This window comes from Heterocephalus glaber, unplaced genomic scaffold (genome assembly GCF_053883595.1).
Source record: "Heterocephalus glaber isolate CG9 unplaced genomic scaffold, H.glaber_assembly_v1.0 deba00001097, whole genome shotgun sequence".
NCBI classification, from domain to species: Eukaryota; Metazoa; Chordata; class Mammalia; order Rodentia; family Bathyergidae; genus Heterocephalus; species Heterocephalus glaber.
Window position 1 is genome coordinate 3,671,674 of NW_028258191.1, and position 20,163 is coordinate 3,691,836.

Below are 20,163 nucleotides of genomic sequence, written 5' to 3' on the forward strand. Positions count from 1 at the left end.
TTTTTTTTTCTTCACTATATTGATCCTTCCTAACCAGGAGCAGGGGATGTCTTTCCATTTTCCTTTTTCTTATATTAATTTATTGGTACATTTCAGGTATACAGTACAATAACATTCATCATTGGAAATGTGCACCTTTACATAATCTCTCTTGGTTATTTTTCCCCCTTCCTTGCCCTCCCTTCAACCCCTCCATCCCTCCCTATTTACAAAGACTTTGTTTCCATTTTTCTCATTTTCTCATACTAATTCCATTCCGTTTTTTCCTTTCCTGTACCCCTCCCAATTCCTCTTCCCATTTGCCCCTTTTCTTCCTATTTCATATTATCTATTATACCTTTTAGTCCTCATTTACACTTTCAGTTTCTCACACTAGAGGAACTATTCAGTATTTACACATGTGTGTCCTATTTATTTCACTTAAGAGTATGGTCTCAATGTGCATCCATTTAGCTATAAATATCTCTAATTTCTCATTTTTTATGGCTGAGTAGTACTCCATTTTATTAAAAAAACCCCACATTTTCTTTATCCAGTCTCCAGTTGATAGGTATTTGGGCTTCTTCCAAGTTTTAGCTATTACAAATTGTGCTGCTATGAACATGGGAAAACATATATCACTGTGGTATGATTCTTTTAATTCTTTGGGGAAGATCCCCAGCAGGGGAATAGCGGGGTCAACTGGGACTTCCAGTCCTAGCTCTTTGAGGTATCTCCATACTGATTTCCACAGTGCTTGCACCAGACTACACTCCCACCAGCAGTGGAGCAAGGTTCCTCTTTCCCCACAGCCCCGCTAGCATTTGTTATTGGTTGATTTCATGATAGCAACCATTCTTTCTGGAGTGAAGTGGAATCTCAGTGTTGTTTTCATCTCTCAAATGACCAGTGATGTTGAACATTTTTTCATATGTTTATTTGCTATTTCTGCTTCTTTGTCTGAGAAATGTCTGTTCATTTCAGATCCCCATTTTCAGACTGGGTCTTTAAATTTGGGAGGTCTGATTTTTTTAAGTTCTTTATAGATTCTAGATAGTAGACCTTTATCTGAGGAATAGCAGGTGAAGATTTTTTTCCCACATTGTGGGTTGTCTCTTCACACTGTGTGGTTTCTCTTGCTGTGCAGGAGTTTTTTAATAAGAAGAGATCCCACTTGTTGCTTGTTTGTGCTAGTTCATGGGCAACTGATGTTTTGTTCATAAAATCTTTTCCTACACCAACATATTCAAGAGTTCTACCTAACCTCTGTTCCAGCCAGTTCAGTGTTTCTATTTTAATGTTTAGATCTTTAATCCATTTTGATTTTAGTTTAGTGCATGGTGAGAGATGTAGGACTAGTTTTAATCTTTGGCAAGTTGAAACCCAATTTCTCCAGCACCATTTATTAAAGAGGCTATCTTTCCTCTAGTGAAGGTGTTTGGCTCCTTTGTCAAAGATGAGGTAGCTGAGTATGTCTGGCTTTGTTTCTGCATCTTCTAATCTGTTCCACTGGTCCTCAGGTCTGTTTCTTTGTCAGTACCATGCTGTTTTCATCACAGTAGCTTTGTAGTATAGTTTCAAGTTGTGGATTGTGATGGCCCCTGCTATGTCTCTGTTACCTAGAATTGCTTTTGCTATTCTGGGTCTCTTCTTCTTGTTCCAAATGAATTTTTCAATTCTTTTCTCAAGCTCCATGAAGTTTGCTCCTGGGATCTCAATTGGGATTGCATTGAGTCTATATAGCAGTTTTGGAAGTATGGCTATTTTCACTATATTGATCCTTCTGACCCAGGAGCAAGGGATGTCTTTCCATTTTCTGGTATCGTCTTTAATCTCTCTTTTCAGAGTGTTATAGTTTTCAGATAAGAGGTCTTTGATTTCTTTGGTTAGGTTGATTCCTAGGTATTTCAGTTTTTAGTGCTGCTATTGTGAAAGGAATCATTTGCCCTATTTCTGTCTCAGGGAGTATGTTGTTCATGTAGAGGAAAGCTATTGATTTTTGTGTGTTGACCTTGTAACCAGCTACTTGACTGAATTTGGTTATTAAATCTAGAAGACTTTTGTTGGAGTTCTTGGGGTCTTCTATATACACTATCATGTCATCTGCAAATAATGACAATTTGACTTCATTTCCTATATTTATTCCTTTTATTTCTTTTCTTGTCTATTTTCTGTGGCTAATGTTTCCAAAACTATATTGAACAAGAGTGGTGATAGTGGACATCGTTGTCTTGTTCCTGATTTTAGTGTGAAGGATTTCAGTTTTCGACCATTTGGTATGATATTGTCTACTGGTTTTTCATAGATGGCTTTTATCAGATTGAGGTAGAGACCATCTATTCCAATTTTTTGTAGGGTTTTATCCTAATTGCGTGTTGGATTTTGTCAAATACTTTTTCTGCATCTATTGAGATGATCATACAGTTTTTGTCCTTTGCTCTATTGATATTGTGTATTACTGTGATTGATTGGCATATGTTGAACCATCCCTGCATCTGTCGGATGAATCCCACTTGATCAGGGTGTATGATCTTCTTGATGATCTTCTGCATTCTATTTGCCAGTATCTTATTAAAGATTTTTGTATCTACATTCATTAGTGAGATTGGCCTATAATTCTCTTTTTCAATTGGGTCTTTCTCTGCTTTGGGGATCAAGGTGATGCTTGCTTCCAGGAATGAATTTGGGAGTATTGCTTCCCTTTCAATTTCATTGAAGAGTTTAAGCAGTAGTGGCAGCAGTTCCTCTCTAAATGTCTTGTAGAATTCAGGAGTGAAGCCATCAGGATCTGGGATTTTCTTAGTTGGTAAGTTTTTAATTATGTTTTCAATTTGATTGATTGATATTGGGTCATTTAGAAATTTCAGGTCTTCTTCATTTTAACTTTGTTAATTCATAAGTATCTAGGAAGTTATCCCCTGTATATTATCAGACCATAGTGCAATGAAATTGGAGATCAATAGCAAAAGAAACCACAAAAATTTCATAAACACATGGAAATTGAACAACACACTTCTGAATAACCAATTTGTCACAGAGGAAATTAAAGAAGAAATCAGACAGTTCCTTCAATTAAATGACAGTGACAATACAACATATCAGAATCTATGGGACACAATGAAAGCAGTCTTATGAGGGAAATTCATAGCAGTGAATATGCATATTAGGAAAACAGAACCAGCCCAATTAAACAACCTCATGCTGAACCTCAAGCTTCTAGAAAAAGAAGAACAGGACAACTCCAGAGCTCATACAAGGGAGGAAATTATAAAGATCAGAGGAGAAATCAATGCAATGGAGACTAAGAGAACAATACCAAAAAAAAATCAATGAAGCCAAGAGTTGGTTCTTCGAAAGAATCAAGAAAATTGACAAACCTTTAGCCAACCTTGTCAGAAAAAGGAAAGAAAAGGCCCAAATCCATGCAGTTAGGAATGAAAAGGGTGAAATTACAACAGACCCAGCAGAAATCCAGAGGATCATTAATAACTACTTGCAGAACCTATATGCCAATAAGATGGAAAACACAGAAGAAAAACTTAAATAGGATCGTTCATGAAGTAACAAAGCCATTTCCTAGTCCCACCTGGTAAATATTTCACCTTCACACTGGCTGACCTACCGATCATTCACAAACCCTCTATTCAAGCGGCCACAAATAGTAAAGACCATTCTCACTAGCCATCCTGCTCCCAGGTTCCTAGTCTGGGCCAGGCATCTAGTATATTAGGACATAAGCCATTCAAACCCTGACTGCTTTTGAATGCTCAGAGCAAAGCTGAAATAGCTGAAACTCCCCAAGGGTAGCCCATTATGCCAACCTTGACTCCCCACAGTTAGTGTACTGCTAAAACCAGAAGAGATTCCAAGGAAGCAAGCATTGGGGAGGCCCTTTGCCTGTGTGGGTCTCTGACTTGGCTTTGCAAAGCTCAGATTACATTCCCCTGAAGGTACTTCAGGCTTCTGTGAGTAAAAGAACCAAATGCTATTAGGATTCTGCATGTGCTCCCTGGGAACAGCATCCCACATACTGCAGCGCTGTCCTTGCATTGTTAGCACAAACACTTATCCACAACTGACAAGGGACATCAGACCCCTGCAGGTAACTGCATTTCCAGAGCAGTTGATAATGAAATAGGGAAGATTTGGCCTTGCCCCTTGCCTTGTTCAAAACGTAGATAAGTAGCATTTTTGCTTTTGCCCCTCAGTAACCATTCAAGAAAATTTTTTCCCTTCAATGATCAGTCAAGAAAATTTTGTCTCACACTGTTTTCTCCCTAACCATGAACTCAAGTTTTGCCATGTTCCATTGTTCTTTTTTAAAATTTAATCACAGATTATTTGTCCATTTAATTAAACTCACCTTTTACTTTGAAACTCTGTATTAAAAATAAATATACAGATGTCATGTAGAATTATTCTATTAATCTACTACAGCAGTCAAATGATTGCTTTCTACCCCCAGGTAAAGATAAGACATTTTTGCAAATATGATCAAAATCTTTCTCTTGTCTGTCTTCAAGTTCATGAATTTTTAAAGCCAGGTAAGTACTGTACATAAGTACAAGATCCTGAATACTGCTATGAAAACATTTTCTAAAAGCAATGTTAGACATTTGGATTTATTACTAATTACAAGAAAAGATTCACTGAAATAAATGTGAGTTCACTTCAATTATGCAAAACACTGCATTGTTCCTTTAACTTACCTTTATTTTCCTTTGTTGGCTAAGACATAAAAAGGCATCCTTTGAGGATCTGTCCAGATCTACAAAAGAAGCCATTCACAATCCATTAATGAATTCTGGTCTAAATTCACTTGTTTAAATGAGGATAAATACTTAACATTCAGGCCCATCTCTGATTCAAGATTGATTTCATATTACATCTAGAAATATTTAGAGATAATGAACAACTGACTACTTTTGAAAATGCTTCAGAGATCACATGGGAAGAAAAACTAATTCAAAATCCAGTGAAGAATGAGTTGGATTAAGATTAAAAAAAACTAAAAATTCAACAAACATAAGAAAAAAAACAAAGAAAAAGTATTTGAAGCTGCCTTTTGAGGTAGTTTTTGGCTCTGCTCACCTATACGGGAAAAAACCTAAAACCTAAGAGGAGTATTTTTTAAAGGTTTAAGATTCATTTATTCACCATGCATCTATTAAGTACCTATGATACACCATCTATTTTAGGAGTCAGTGTCTTACGCATCTTCATATTTTTGCAGATTTCCCCCTCATGTCTGTCAAAATTTGTTGACAAACAAATGGTACAGGTAGTGTTGGCTACACAAAGTACATTCCACAGAACCTAGATTCTCAATAATGAAAAGGTTCTTTCATGGAATAATTTAGTAAATGTTCCATCGTCACCCCTTGCAAATCTACAATATATATTAATCAAAATATGGGCCGGAGATTTAGCTCAGTGGTTCTGCCACCTGCCTCGAAAGCACAAGGTCTGGAGTTTGATCCCCAGTACCAAAAAAAAAAACATGATGAGAATTACAGTATGTAGTGGGCATCTCTGTCTGTCTGTGCTTCTAATTACCTGTGTGCTTAAGGCAAGTCTGTAAAACTCTGGAAGACTTGGTCTCTTGTCTCTGACAGGATAGCATTGCCTCTGCTTCCTTAACAGCTGCCCCCCCCCAACACACAGCCTCACATGGTGGGACCCCATAGCAGACATTTTTGGCTGCCCGCCCAAATCCATTTCTTCCCACTTCCTTTCTGATTTCCTATTTAGTTCAGATGTCTACCCTCTACCATACACCACACATCTTTCCCAAGATATTGAGATGCCTTTGGCTGTATGAACCATGGGCAATCATATCTTCCTTGCTTTGGTTTACTGAGAGTCTCTGTGAAGACCTTCTTCTGGGTCTGGAGAACTTCCAGCAGCATCCCTCTGTCTGCTCCCCTGGATACCAGTGAGTAGATGGCACAGCAGAAGCCATCTGGTTACCAAAGGACACAAGGCAGGTGAAACCCAAAAGAACAGCAGAGTATGGAGCTAGAATGACTGGATTAAGTCCACCCTGTAACCCAGTCTCTCTCTGGACTGTGAGCCAAGAAATTCATTTATACCACTGTGACTGAGCTTTTCCCTTCATCAGTGAAGTCAACTGATGAATACAGTACTCTAAAAGGTGCTGTCTGTGGCTGGGGACCCTCAAGAATTTTATCAGAATATCTGTCTCCAGGAACTTCTTACTACACATTGCCTATCTTCTTTTGCAAAATACAGTGAATCTGGGTTTTAATCTGTGCTACCCTGTGGATGGGGTCCCCTTGCCCTTTGCTTATTTGCATGGCCTCTTACTGCCTCACTCAGCCATGGTTCCCAGGGGCTGCAGGTGACAGCTAAGGTCGTGGATGTCCTGCTTGCCTGGAAGGAGCCCCAGACACCCTTCTCAGAGGCCCCACACGTCTCGGCCTCTCAGGACCAGCCCCAACAGGACACCCCTGCCCAGCCACAGAATCCTCCAGGGTCTTCCTGGCCCCTTAACTGGCCCTGATTGTCATAAAACAAAACAAAACAAACTTCTCTGCAGTTTTAGGAAATGTATCATGCTTTCTGCACCCCACAGAGACCCTGGGTTATTGTTTCTAAAAAATTATGCCTTATGACTACCAGTGTAAGAATCACTAATCAGAATCAGATGCTTCTAATTCAGATGTACAGACCTGCTAAATAGTATTTCTGGCCTCAACCTATGTGAGCTCTGTTTTTCACAGTCCAACCGTGGTTATCTCACACTTTGGATCACCCCAACATCAGCTCAACTTGCAGCTTCAGCATCTGATTAAATAGAGGTCAAGGCAGTGAGAGAGGAGGCTAGGAAAGAGAGATCATGAAGATGAAGGAGAGTAGGAAGTATGATTGAAAGATGCTGGACTATTTCAGATGCAGTCATGGAATTGTGCCTCAGGCAGACTTACTCAAATCATGACAGCCATTTGTTTTCCAGTTTCTTCCTGCATCTACTAGGTTTTGTCTTCTGGCATTATTTGCACTCAGATGGCCAATAGGACAATGGGACCCTCTACAAATCATATAGTCACCAACAAACAATGAGGTTAAAAACATCCAAGATCCAAAAGTCAAAGCAAACTTTTATTAGCTGCCAATCTACATATCACAAAAATTTTGCCTAAAGTTAAGTCATTTCACAAATGTGAAATATGTTTTCCCAATTTCATGTCACAACTTACCTACAGTCCATATTTTTCATTTCAGAGTTTGTGTAGCATTATAATTTCTTTCTCATCTTCCCTTTTTAAATAAAATGCAGGCTTCCTAGTGGCTGGCATGATAAAATGCAGATTGTATGAAAAATGATGTCTGTAATTTCTTACTCTAACCACTCAGAGTTAGAGCATCACTGAGGAAAAAAAATTGTTAGGTACCTCCCCCAAATGATTGATGGACGAAATTTAAAACATCTAGAATATAGATCTATCCACAATGGACTTTTGACAAGCCATTTTCTCAAACTCTCCTTATATTCATAGTCAATCCTTTTGTCTTTTCTATTATAGCATATCTATATGTTTTTCTTTCCTGCTCCACTACTGCAGTTGTGGTAGGAAAGTCTGAAATTAAATTAGTCTGAGATCTTAGCTCCTTGGCCATCCTATGTCCTATGTTATAGAATTAAAAGTCCATCAGGTGAAGGATTTAGCTCAGTGGTTCTGCCATCTGCTTCGCAAGCGCAAGGTCCCAAGTTCAATCCCTGGGACCAAAAAAAATAATGATAAAATAAAATAAAAATAAATAAATAAAAGTCCATCCATTAGATTCTAGTGGATTTTTAAAAATTCTAGTTTTACACGTGGTATTTATACACAATGAAGTACAACTCTCTCATAAAGAAAGATGAACTTGAGTCATTTGTAGGAAAATGCATGCACCTTTAGATATAATGTTAAGTGAAATAAATCAGACACACAAGCTTAAATATAGCATGATTTCTCTTATATGAGAAACACAAATTACAAATAAAAAGCAAAATAAAAAAGATAGATAATAGAAGTAAGGAGATAGGCCTTTCTCAAAGAAGTATGGGACCAAGAGATGAAGGGGGGAAAGCAGCTGAGAAAAGGAACAGGTATGTGTTATGTATGTGTACCAACACCACACAAGAAATGTAACCATCATACACTGCACATGTATACTAATACAAATTTAAAAATAAAATTACATTGGAGAGATAACAGTCAACTTAACCTGCACTGAGCTTCCAGGTTAGAACTTGAAGGTCAGAAATTGGACTCTGAACCTTCTGATCACCATCATCACTCTCTCATTTTTTATTCTTTTGTTTGGTGGATCCCAAAGTAGCTGTGTATCAGAATCATTTAAGGAGTTTGTTGAAAATACAGATTTTGCCGATTCACTCCACAAATAAAGAAACTGACTTTCTAGGTGTGTGGATTAACTAATGGTCAATTGGAATGCCCAGCTGAACTGAATCAGTGTGGCCCAGGCATGGAAGACCCACCTGAGGATTGTTGCCAACAGAACAAAAAGAGAACTGGAGGGAAAGATTGGAGGTTGTTGATTTTCTAGGAGAAGCTTGCTGCGGTTGGTTTTCCTGATGTGAACTTGGCTGTTCTTGTCAGAGGAGGAGCTGCGGTCCTCCCTGTTGCCGGGAATGGCTGCTGTTCTCATCAGGGTAGCTTGGATCTTCACCATGAGTGCCAATCCTGGCTCCAGTATAGCTCCCTCAGCCTGGTGGCACAAATCCTTTACCCCACTGGCACAGTTTTTCTGGCTTCCCCCACTAGTTTTAGGGGCTCCCATGATGCAGATCCTTGATACAGACTTGCATGAGACATTGCTGTGGGCTCTAGGCCACTGGCTGGACTCATGGAAGATATTGCCTTGGGCTCCAGCCTTCAGCTGGACTTGTGCTGGACATTGCTGTGGGATCCAGGCCCTTGGCTGGATTCTTTGGGTCTCTAGTGTGTGGTTAGATCTCTTGCACTCCTCTGCATTTGACTTTTTGGGTGGACATTATAAAAATAATCCTATAAATTATGTGTCCTATATTAAATCTATTTCCTTTGCAAACCCTGACTACAACACTAGGGCTAGGGGGTCCAGAAATCTGATTTTTCTACAAGCTCCCCAAGTGATTCTCAGGCAACTTCCAAGGACTCATTTGCTGTAGACATTTGGGAAGCACTTCTCTGGTTCAGTGGTTCAGGAATTTATTCATCTATCAGAAGCTCCTGGAGGCCTTGTTAACACATAGATTGAACCTTAGTTTCTGATTCACTGGGTCTGGGATGACATTTGAGAATTTGCATTTCTAACACGTTTCTAGGGAACGCTGATAGTGCTGGTCTGGGGACCACAATTTGAGAAACTGGCCCTAACCCAGGTTACTTTGTACAGATTTATTATTCATTAGCATTTCTATGTTGTGGGCAAGGACCATGCTTCCAAAGAAACTATAATCACAAGTCACAGGTAACACACCTGGCTGAGCATCATAATCATGCAGAGCTTTTTTTTGTTGTTTTAATTTAACATTCAGTTATTGGGGCTAGGCTTGGGCTTCATCTCAGATCTGCTGAATCAGCATTCCCAGGATTCCCTGAGAATTAATTTTCTTATAAAGTTACCTAGAAGATTCTGATTTATGACAAGGATTTGAAACTATCTTCTTGGATTAGCCAAACTTGTGAGGTCATGAATATCTTATATGAAAAGAATTATTTGCTGTATAGCCAAAACTAAAATTTAATGAGGCAATCTATAGTTTATTTTTTACATCTGGCACACCCTGCTCCCTTGGCTGCCTTTGGCAGGAGTTTTTCTTTTTTCTCAGTATATTCCCTCCTTTGCACAACATACCCCTATTTTATTTTATATTTTTTAACATACTCCTATTTTAAATGCTTAAGGGAGTAGAGGTGAATGAAACCCATCCTAACATGATGTATGAAGAAGAGAAAATTAAGATTTTTCCTTGGGAAAGAATATACACAAACATACACATCACACACACATCACACATGCAGACACAGGACACACACACACACACACACACACACAGTGGGAGAGAGATTCATTAATCTAGACAGCAGAAACATAATCAGAAAAAAATTTAATCTGTTAATGTTTTTTTACCAGGCAATTCGTCAATTTCCCAATCAAAAGAAACCCTAGGGAATGAAAAGACACCAAAGATGCTATTAAAATGTTCCAAGCGAAAGCCATATTTAATTAATCTCAAACAAGCACAAACTATGAAACACAAATGCTTCAAGGTGCTGAGTGAAAAGAGAGATAAATCTACATCAGGCTTCAAAACTGATGCTTCCAGATGAGTCTAAGGTTGGGCCAAAGACAGGGAGATAATTTTGTCTGACTTACTCCCTGTTTTATGGGAAGCTAAAGAGTAGTAAGATGAGATGCTCCCAGTTCATCAAGGATGAGAAGAGATTAATATTGTATAGCCCAGTATCTGACATCAATGTATGATTACCCAGAGTCAGAACTGAATAAATGGAACACCAATCAAAACACAGAAGAAAAATTCACTGACACAGAAGACAAAACAAGGGAAGTGTCTTGAAAATCACTTTCCAGGCACAGTATCCATCATTAGCCTCAAAGTACCTGCAAAGAAAGCAGCTTTCTCCTTTAGGAATCTTCTTGTAGGTTAGGGGTCAGCAAACTTTTCCTGCAGAGGGCTAGAGAGTAAGGCTGTTAGATTCTGCATAGTCTTGGCTGCATCTACACAACCTTGCCATTGTAGTATGAAAGTAGACACAGACATCACATACGTAAATAGATATTGCTGTGCTCTAATAAAACTTTATTAACAAAAAGTAAGTGTGGAATGGTTTTGACTTATGGCCCATAGTTTTCCAACCCACGTAACAGATGAGCCCATGTGACCAGAATATCATCATCAATGGCTTCTACAGAGCAGCCAACATTCTAACAGTGCATGTTCAGTAGGAGAAAAAAATTCCATTAACTCATCACTACCCATACAAGAGCACAGTGTTTAAAGGTCACCCCAAAGTGTGAAGGCAGGAAATTAGGATTCCAGAAACAGAGAGAAGATATTCATTTGAAATTTTAAGATTGCGTTATAAAGGAGAAAGAGACGGAGACAAGAAGTGCAAACATTCCAACATGTGTTTAGCGAGGTTCTCTTCATGGACTTGAAGTTCAGGAAGAAGGTGACTGGATGGAAGAGAAGGGATGGCTTGCTATTGCCTCTGACCTAGAATCTTTAACCCTTTAACCTATTTCTGAGAGTGCATCCTGCAATGAAGTCTTTCCCCCTTGATCAGGAAGGTTTCTTGACCTCTTCAATTCACTAAGTTCACATTTAACTTCCCCAAAATTCTTTCCTAGAAAAGAAACACAACCCAGCACTTTGGCATAGAATTTTATTCTTTAACCTAGCATATGTCTCCCTGGTACATGGAAATTCAAATGCAGTGACATCGGTAAGTTCGTCTCCTGGTGGGCCTCTGGCAGCCAAGAAACACACAGCATGCATTGACATTGTGTAAGTGAAAAGCCTTCCTCCTTCCCACCCCCACCTGACAAGTGGTAAATGGAGTTCATTTTAGTTCGGCCAACAGTTTTCCTGAACAGCTCCCGTTCTCACTGACTACACTGTTGCTGGGTGCCTCAGCTTGGATCTCGAGTGTACCCCAAGGGCTCATGTGTGAAAAGCTTGGTCCCCAGTCTGGGTGCCACTGGGCGCCTTCAGGAGAAGGGACACAGGGAGAGGTTTTAGGGAACTGCGGGTCCACTCTCGAAGGGCATTGTGACAGCCTTGTCTCTTCTCTGTTCCTTCCGTGTCACATCATGAGGAGAGTGGTTTTCTGCTCTGCCACATGCTCTGCCTTGTGTGCTGCCTCACCACAGGCTCAAAGGCAACAGTAGGTCAGGAACGGAGGCCTTCACAACCACGAGCCACAATAAACCTTTTCTCTTTATAAGCTGATTATCTCAGGCTGTCTAACATAGTGCAGATACTGCTTTCTCACCTGTGGATGAGATTTCACAGACACTCAGAGCTAACCACAGAAACCAGAGGGTCTGACTGGGTAGCCTCCGAAGGAGTCAGTGAGGTCAAGAAGTCCTCTCAGCTAAAGGCATGGTTGGGCCAGGACTAGCCAGGATATTGTCGCTTGTCAAAAATACTGACTGGATATTTCCTGCAGAACTGACAGGATGCAACCCCCGCTTTTGACTAGGGAGCATGGAACTCAGTCCTTTCAGTCTCTACCAAGCCCCCTTTCTCAGTACTAGGATCTCATGCAAGAGCATTTTAGCAAAGCAAATCACTGCCTTCTGCTTTGGGGCCCAATGTACCATCTTCACCAAGTGCAAGACTGATCTTCACTCCAGTGTTCACACAGTTTTTGCCTTGTGCATTAGAGGGCTGGTCTCTCCCTCTCCTAAAAAAGGTGGCATCATAGCAGTGGAAGCATGAAGACCCAGGCAAATACCGGCAGGTAGGTTGCGGTAACACTGCTGCCAGATGTCCTCTGAGCGTGCATTACAGCAAAGACTGCATTTGTGTGGTTGGTGGGCAGTTCCACATTGCAGATCATTCCTTCACAGCAAGACCTGCATTCCTGTTAAAAAGAAAGAGGAGAGGGAGGAGTGAATGATAGGAAGAAGGAAAGGGTAAAACACAGAAAAACAGACGAAAAACTGCTTTATCTCCATTGGAAGCAGACCATTTGAGTTGATTAGCCAGTCTACATATCACCAGCCTTAGGGCCCTTCCTCTGCAATGGATCTGGAGGATAAAACCACTTGAGAGTCTTTCCTGCTCAACCATGCTTTATCTACATCAGACTTAAGCATACGCAAGGCAAACAAGAGGAGGGGAAACTGAATGAGGCTGACTGAGTCACCAAATCTTCTATGGGTGTGGAATAAAAACACTGAAACAAAACTGATTTTCTTTCTCAGTGTTACTTGTTAGGTAATAATAATGATTCTCTATTGGCTGTGTTCATACCTCATTCCTATCATCACTGTCACAACTGTTTGCTAATTACAACTGCTGAGTGGTAGAAAAAGGAAAAAAAAAGGCTGAGTCCCTAAAATCATATTTTCAGAGAGTGTTCCCAAGGGAACTGATCTCTTAGGATAGTACCAGTGCATATCTGGAACAGTCCTTGACCTGAAATGCCCAGCCATTCATAAAGGCTTCCAGGATGTCTAAGCAATGTACTGGCATCAACTCCAAGGATCTACCATCAGTGCTTCTCAACGCTGGCTGCACGTCAGATTCACCTTTAGGAAATGTTTGAAAAGATCTTTTGCCCAGGACCTCTACCCTGAGGTTGTTTTAGTTGGTCTGGCATGCTTACCTACCTCTCCTCACACACACCTTATAATAGCTCCACAGTTTCCCCTTCTGTAGCCAGAGCTAACAACCACTGATGTCAGGACCATTTTCTATACTTATAGGCTAAATCACCTTCTAAAACTTCATGAAATTAATATACTTTCAACTAATTTTATTCTGAAACATTCAGGATTTCAGGCATATAAAAAAGTAAAATACTCATTTAGAAGGGCAAAGAAAATTAAAGAGATAAATTGATCCAAAATATAGTTCGTTGTATTAAACTGAGACTGTCAGACACTCACTTCCTCCTCTGAGTGGGTGAGACAAGGTTTCCTTGGTGAAACGTGACACTATTTCCCTCCTTCTACCTTCTAGTTTGCCTGTGCAGTGTTCCTGGTGATTTCTAGCCAGGAACAAAGTACATGAGCTGGGCTCTGTCGTGTTTATCATCCTCTAGTGGATGGTTTATCCATTGGCCACCAGAGCTGGATTCAGACCATTTACCTAGAGTCTGAGGCCTAGGGTCTAACTCTGGAATCTGGGAATTATCATTCATTTTAATAACATCATTTCTTGTCAAAGAATAAAAAGTCTTCAACTTCTCTTAGTCTCTATTTCAGCCCTGTAACAGTGTCTTAAAGTACAAATATATCCAGCATTGTTTATGCTTCCTACTTCTTCCATGATGCATCACTTACCATCACCAGCATATGATCTTAGATAGTAACTTTACACATGCACATGCACAATGATTTTTACCGTATGTTCAGAATCTTGGCTGTGGTGGCAACCAACAAAATGACATTCATTTTTGGAGGCACACTTTTTGGTGATGGAGGTACTTCTTCCATGGCTGGTGAAGTGATGAACAGTCAAACAATACTGTGTGTCTAGATAAAAAAAAAATTTAAAAAAGCAACTTCATTTACACACTGCAAAACAGACCTCTTATTCATCACACTGAGAAATCACTAAAGTTCAGGATGAACCTTAGGTTCCAACATAAGAAATACAATAACAAAGGACTTGGGAGTTTCTAGGTCAGTGGTGGCAAACCTATGGCACATTTGTTATTGCGTTTTCCTTTTAAGACAAAAGATGTTAATGTAGAGTTGTTTTTTCTAAACTAACACCTCAGTATCCAGATTTGATTGCAGTGTTGGCACTTTGAGATAAGTAAGTGAGTTTTGGTTGCAGTTTGGCACTTAGTCACTAAAAGGTTCACCATCACTGGTCGAGGTGGTATTTTTATGAAGATATCAGTTTGTGAAGTGTGCATGCATGCGTGCGTGTATGTGTGTGTGTATGTATTGAAAATGAAGATAACCAGGCACCCATCCTTTGGCATCAACTAAATAGAGGGAAAAAAAATGAGCAAAATTGTCATCAAAGTCGTGGGTCTTCTCATTGAACATGCAAGAGTTTATGTGTCTGGCCTCCTTCTGTCCCTCTGAAGCACATGTTCGAGAACTCTAAAATCAGATGAAAATTGTGAGTGAAAAGTTAATGAGCTAGAGTACTTGTTGCTGCATCATCACACATTTCTTTCTTACAAGCCATGAAGCAAATGGTAGTTCAAAGACATTTCCAAGCACAGATCACTATCATCTTCCTTCCTCATCTAGCTTTTTTTTTGGTGTGTGTGGGGGGAAGTGCCTGGGTTAGAATCCTACCTCCTATCTATGTGACCTTTCTGTCTATGTGACCATGAGCAAGAAACTGTGCCTCAATTTCTTTATCTGTAAATGAGGATGTTAGTGTAGGCTATCTTAAGGCTTATGGTGAGGATTAAATGAGTGAACATGAGTTAGAAGGGTGTCTGGTTGATGGTACATAGCCAATATGTGTTTCCTTTTTAATATTATATAAAGCTTACCATAACCCTATCAAAGTACAAGCACACTTACAATTATTATTTTATCAAAAAGAAAATGAGCTCAAAGAATCTAACATGGCTGATTCACTGTAACAATAGTAGTTTCATAAGCCAACTTCAGTCTCATCTTTGTTTTCCCCCATTAAGTGACATTCCTGTTGTCATTGATCAATAAGGGAAAAAGCATTTCCTTGGCCTCAGATAGCTATAGAGAGACACAGAACTAAAGCAGGATATCCTAGGATATTCAATGAAATCACTTTCTTGGAAGAACCTCAAGTAATAACATATGTGTGGTTAAAGGTATAAAGATAACTCTATATAGATATGACCTAATGACATTATGTAATCAAAATATGAAGTTAATGTCTTAATTTTTTAAAATTATTACAGTAAAAGACACATTGCCATTAATCTGCCCCTCAAGGCACTCCCCCTTGCTTTGAATACACTTATATATACATCATCATTCTTGCCACTTCCTGAAGCAGTTCTGGAAGTCTTCTTTAATGAATGTCTTTAGTTATGCCACCTTGATGTGTTGAATTGATTCAAAACTTTTAACTTTCATAGTCATTTTGACTTTGAGGGAGAGGAAGAAGTTGCATGGTGCCAGATTTGGTGAATAAGGTGGATGAGGATACACTGTAATGTTTTTAATGAACCTTTCTATTGGTTTCATTTTCTCCTTACTGCAGCATTCATCACATTTTTGATTATACCTCTTAAAGACACTCAGAAAAGAAGACTTCCAGAACTATTTTGATGAGGGTTAAGAGTATCTTTTACTGTAATAATCTTTTAAAATTTCAAATTCAATGTGTTTTTTTAATCATACCTCATATGCAGAGCAGGAAGTGGGTAGGAAACAAAGTAAGAGTTAATTTAAAAAGCAAAGAAAAATGGAAATACATTGGTGAAGAAAAGTTAAACAGGTTGGAAGGATTAGAACTTGAATAAGAATTAGATGAGGCTATGGTGCTAGTTTTCAAGTTCTCTCAGGAGAGTCTAACGTCTGACTAGGCCCTTAGAGGAAATTTCTGACTCCTATAGGAACATCATTCGCCTGTCGGTGTGTTACATGAGGCATCTCTCCTTCAGGGCAGTCAGAAGAGACCTAAATGACTGTAAGATCAGCAATTAGGCAAGAGAAAGAAATAAAAGGAGTAAAGATAGGAAAGGAAAAAGTTAAACTGTCATTTGCTGACCATATGATACTCTACATAGGAGACCCAAAAAACTCTGCCAAAAGACTTCTAGATTTAATTGACAGATTCAGTAGGGTAGCTGGATACAAGGTAAACACTCAAAAACCAATAGCCTTCTTATACACAAATAGCAAACTCACTGAAAGAGAAATTAGGGAAATAATTCCTTTTACAATAGCATCCAAAAAAATGAAATATCTAGGAATCAATCTAACAAAGGAAGCAAAAGACCTCTACACAGAAAACTACAGCACTCTGAAAAAAGAGATCCAAGAGGATACAAGAAAATGGAAAGATATCCCTTGTTCCTGGGTAGGAAGAACCAGTATAGTGAAAATGGCCATACTTCCAAAACTGCTATATAGATTTAATGCAATGTCGATTGAAATTCCAAAAATATATTTCACAGAACTAGAGAAAACAGTCCAAAAATTCATTTGGAACCAGAAGAGGCCTAGAATAGCAAAAGCAATTCTAGGCAACAGAGATATGTCAGGGGGTATCACAATCCCCAACTTGAAACTCTACTATAAATCTACTGTGATAAAAACAGCATGGTACTGGCAAAGAAACAGACCTGAGGATCAGTGGAATAGATTAGAAGATCCAGAAACAACTCCAGACATACTTAGCCACTTCATCTTTGACAAAGGAGCCAACCACCCACATTGGAGGAAAGATAGCCTATTTAATAAATGGTGATGGAAAAAATGGATTTCAACCTGCCAAAGATTAAAACTAGACCCATATCTACCACCATGCACTAAACTAAAATCGAAGTGGATTAAAGATCTAAATATTAAAACAGAAACACTAAACTTGCTCAATGATAAGTTAGGTGGAACTCTTGATGACATTGGCATAGGAAAAGACTTTATGAACAAAACTTCAGTAGCATGAGAACCTGCACAAAGAATCAACAACTGGGATCTCATCTTATTAAAAAGCTTCTGCACTGTAAGAGAAACCAATAGAGCAAAGAGACAACCTGCAATGTGGGAAAAAAATTTTAGCAGATGTATCTCAGACAAAGGACTACTATCTAGAATATATAAAAAACTTAAAAAATCAGACACCCCAAATTCAATGACCCAATTCAAAAATGGGCATCTGAAATGAACAGACATTTCTCAGACAAAGAAGTAAAAGCAGCAAAAAAAAATATGAAAAAATGTTCAACATCACTGGTCATTCAAGAGATACAGATGAAAACAACACTGAGATTCCACCTCACTCCAGAAGGAATGGCTGCTATCAAGAAATCAACCAATAACAAATGTTGGAGGGGGCGTGGAGGTAAAGGAACCCTTCTCTATTGTTGGTGGGGGTGCAGACTGGTGCAACCACTGTGGAAATCAATATGGAGATACCTCAAAGAACTAGGACTGGAAGTCCCATTTGACCCAGCTATTCCCCTGCTGGGTATCTTCCCAAAAGAATTAAAAGAATCATACCCCAGGGATACATGTTCACCCCTGTTTATAGTGGCACAGTTTATAATAGTGAAAGCCTGGAAACAGCCCAACTGCCCATCAGCTGGAAACTGGATAAAGAAGATGTGTTTCTTTTAATAAGATGGAGTACTATTCAGCCATAAAGAATGAGAAACTAGAGACATTTATAGCTAAATGGATGCATTTTGAGGTCATACTTGTAAGTGAAATAAATAGGACACACATGTGCAAATACCGAATAGTTTCTCTAGTGTGAGAAACTGAAAGTGCAAATAAGGATTAAAATGAATAATCGATAGTGGGAAATAGGAAGAAAAGGTCCAAAGGGATAGGGTAAGTGGGAGGGGTAGGGGAAAGGAAAGAAGAGACAGGAACAATTATAAGAAAAGGAAAAAATGGAAACAAAGTCTTTGTAAATAGGGAAGGGTGGAGGGGGTGAAGGGAGGACAGGAAACGGGGAAAAAATAAGACCCAAGATGCATCATGTAAAGGTACAAGTACCCAAAGATAAATGTAAATGTATACCTAAAATGTACCAATAAAAGAGTTTAAGAAAAAAAAACATGAGATCATGAAAGAGTTATCCAAATGTGGCACACTTACTTTGTGGACACCATTTGTCTTCAGCCCATCGGTTGCAGTTATAGTTATCCCCTGCATTTTCACAGGTAAAACACTTGAAGCTGTTTGGAAATGGTGTGGCTTTAAAGAAAAATGTGAAGCAAAATAGTAAGGTTAAAAAAGACAAACATTTCAAACGTTAAATATGGCACAAATTTAGTAACATGTATTGGAGAACTTTTGTTTTTAGGGAGCTGGATTCACTCATTGGGCCCTTGGGCATTTTCTCGATTCCCTTTTCTTTAGGTAGTTCTATGAAATTCCAATATAGAGAACAAATTGATTTCATGAGTCACTTTGAAAAATTTATGGTTTTGTTCTATTATAATTATAATTTGAGAATAAGTGGGGGCTGAAAAGAACTAAAGAAGAGATTAACCTGAGCTAGAGTTTTCTCTTTTTCACTAATCAGTCTGTGATTTTTTTAAACTTCTGAAATACAACAATATTTATAGTTGTAACAATGGAGAGCTTCATGACATAGAGGTATAGTGAGGCAAGAACAATACCTACTAGGGTCCTCAGCCCATCAAATCTTGCTAATTTCCATCTATATACATTCTCATTACAGCTACCCTAACCTTAAACAAATCATCTCATTTAATGTATGTTCATACATGTCAGTTGTCAACATTAGTCTTTGATCGGGAACGTAATATTTAAAATAAGGATGATAGTGGGATGGGGATTTAGCTCAGTGGTGCCGCCCCCTGCCTCGCAAGCACAAGGCCCCAAATTCAACTGATTCCCGGTGCCAAAAAAAAAAAAATAATAAGGATGATAGTAATTATTAAGTCCTTACATTCAGGCCAAAGCATTATGGAAAGGAAAAACTGAGACTTGGTAACAATGTGGATTGGGAGCAACTAGGTCTTTTTGTCTTTATGCCTTTTGAGGAGTCTTGTATCTTGATATTTTAACAGACAAGAGAATAAAAATAAAATTATTTGACATTTCTGCATAACCAGGGCACAGGGCTCTGTGTGTAACTTTTGAGTCGCTCAGTTCTGGAGAACAAAACAGACAAAGGTCAAGGTGAACTTCAAACCATTCCAGTAACATAACCAGAAATTGGAATGAAAATTAAAAAGCAGTGGGTATTTCAAATGCCAGGGAGGGTATGCTTTAAACAGGTAATGCATTAAGCAAACCAAAAGAGTAAGTTCAGAGTATGGATGTGAAATTAAATGCTGCAAATATATTTGTTTGGCTTATATATAAAAGCATATTATATAGGTAAATAAACAAATGACATCCACTTTTACTTTTGAAATCTGAACAGTTAGAAAAATAACCAGTAGCCAACTCTGATGAATAAATGGCTAAAATATAAACTGGTACAACTTTTTGATCTAGTAACTATAATTCCAGGAAATCTATTCAAGGATCATAGCAAATCAAAGGTAAAAGTACATTTACAAAGATTTTCAATAAAAATTTCAATGAATTTAATATTTAACTTGCTTACGTTGCTTTCTGATATAAAGTATGGAATATGATTAAATAAGCTGGTGACTAGCCATATAATTGTTTAAAAAATGTAAAAAGTATTAAAATATTTTCAAAGACATTAAAAATGTTCAGAATATAGAACAAATGGTGAAAAACTAAGATAAAACTGTTTGTGTGATCTCACTAAATTATGTATTTAAATACACATACATAGAAAAA

The 20,163-nt window shown here is 38.5% G+C and overlaps 1 protein-coding gene across 11 annotated transcripts in view; it reads right to left on the reverse strand.

Annotated features, from left to right (window-relative positions):
* Positions 1–11,388: 11,388 nt before the first annotated feature.
* Positions 11,389–20,163, reverse strand: part of Lypd6b (LY6/PLAUR domain containing 6B) — a 237,976-nt gene continuing 229,201 nt past the window's right edge. For all 11 annotated transcript variants that reach the window (XM_004869994.3, XM_087210064.1, XM_087210063.1 and 8 more), the window contains 3 exons: positions 18,475–18,573; positions 14,093–14,223; positions 11,389–12,605 (listed from right to left, as the gene is read on the reverse strand). In XM_004869994.3, coding sequence (XP_004870051.1) covers positions 12,441–12,605; positions 14,093–14,223; positions 18,475–18,573 — 395 coding nt within the window. In that variant the 3' untranslated portion in view covers positions 11,389–12,440. The remainder of the gene's footprint in view (positions 12,606–14,092; positions 14,224–18,474; positions 18,574–20,163) is intronic.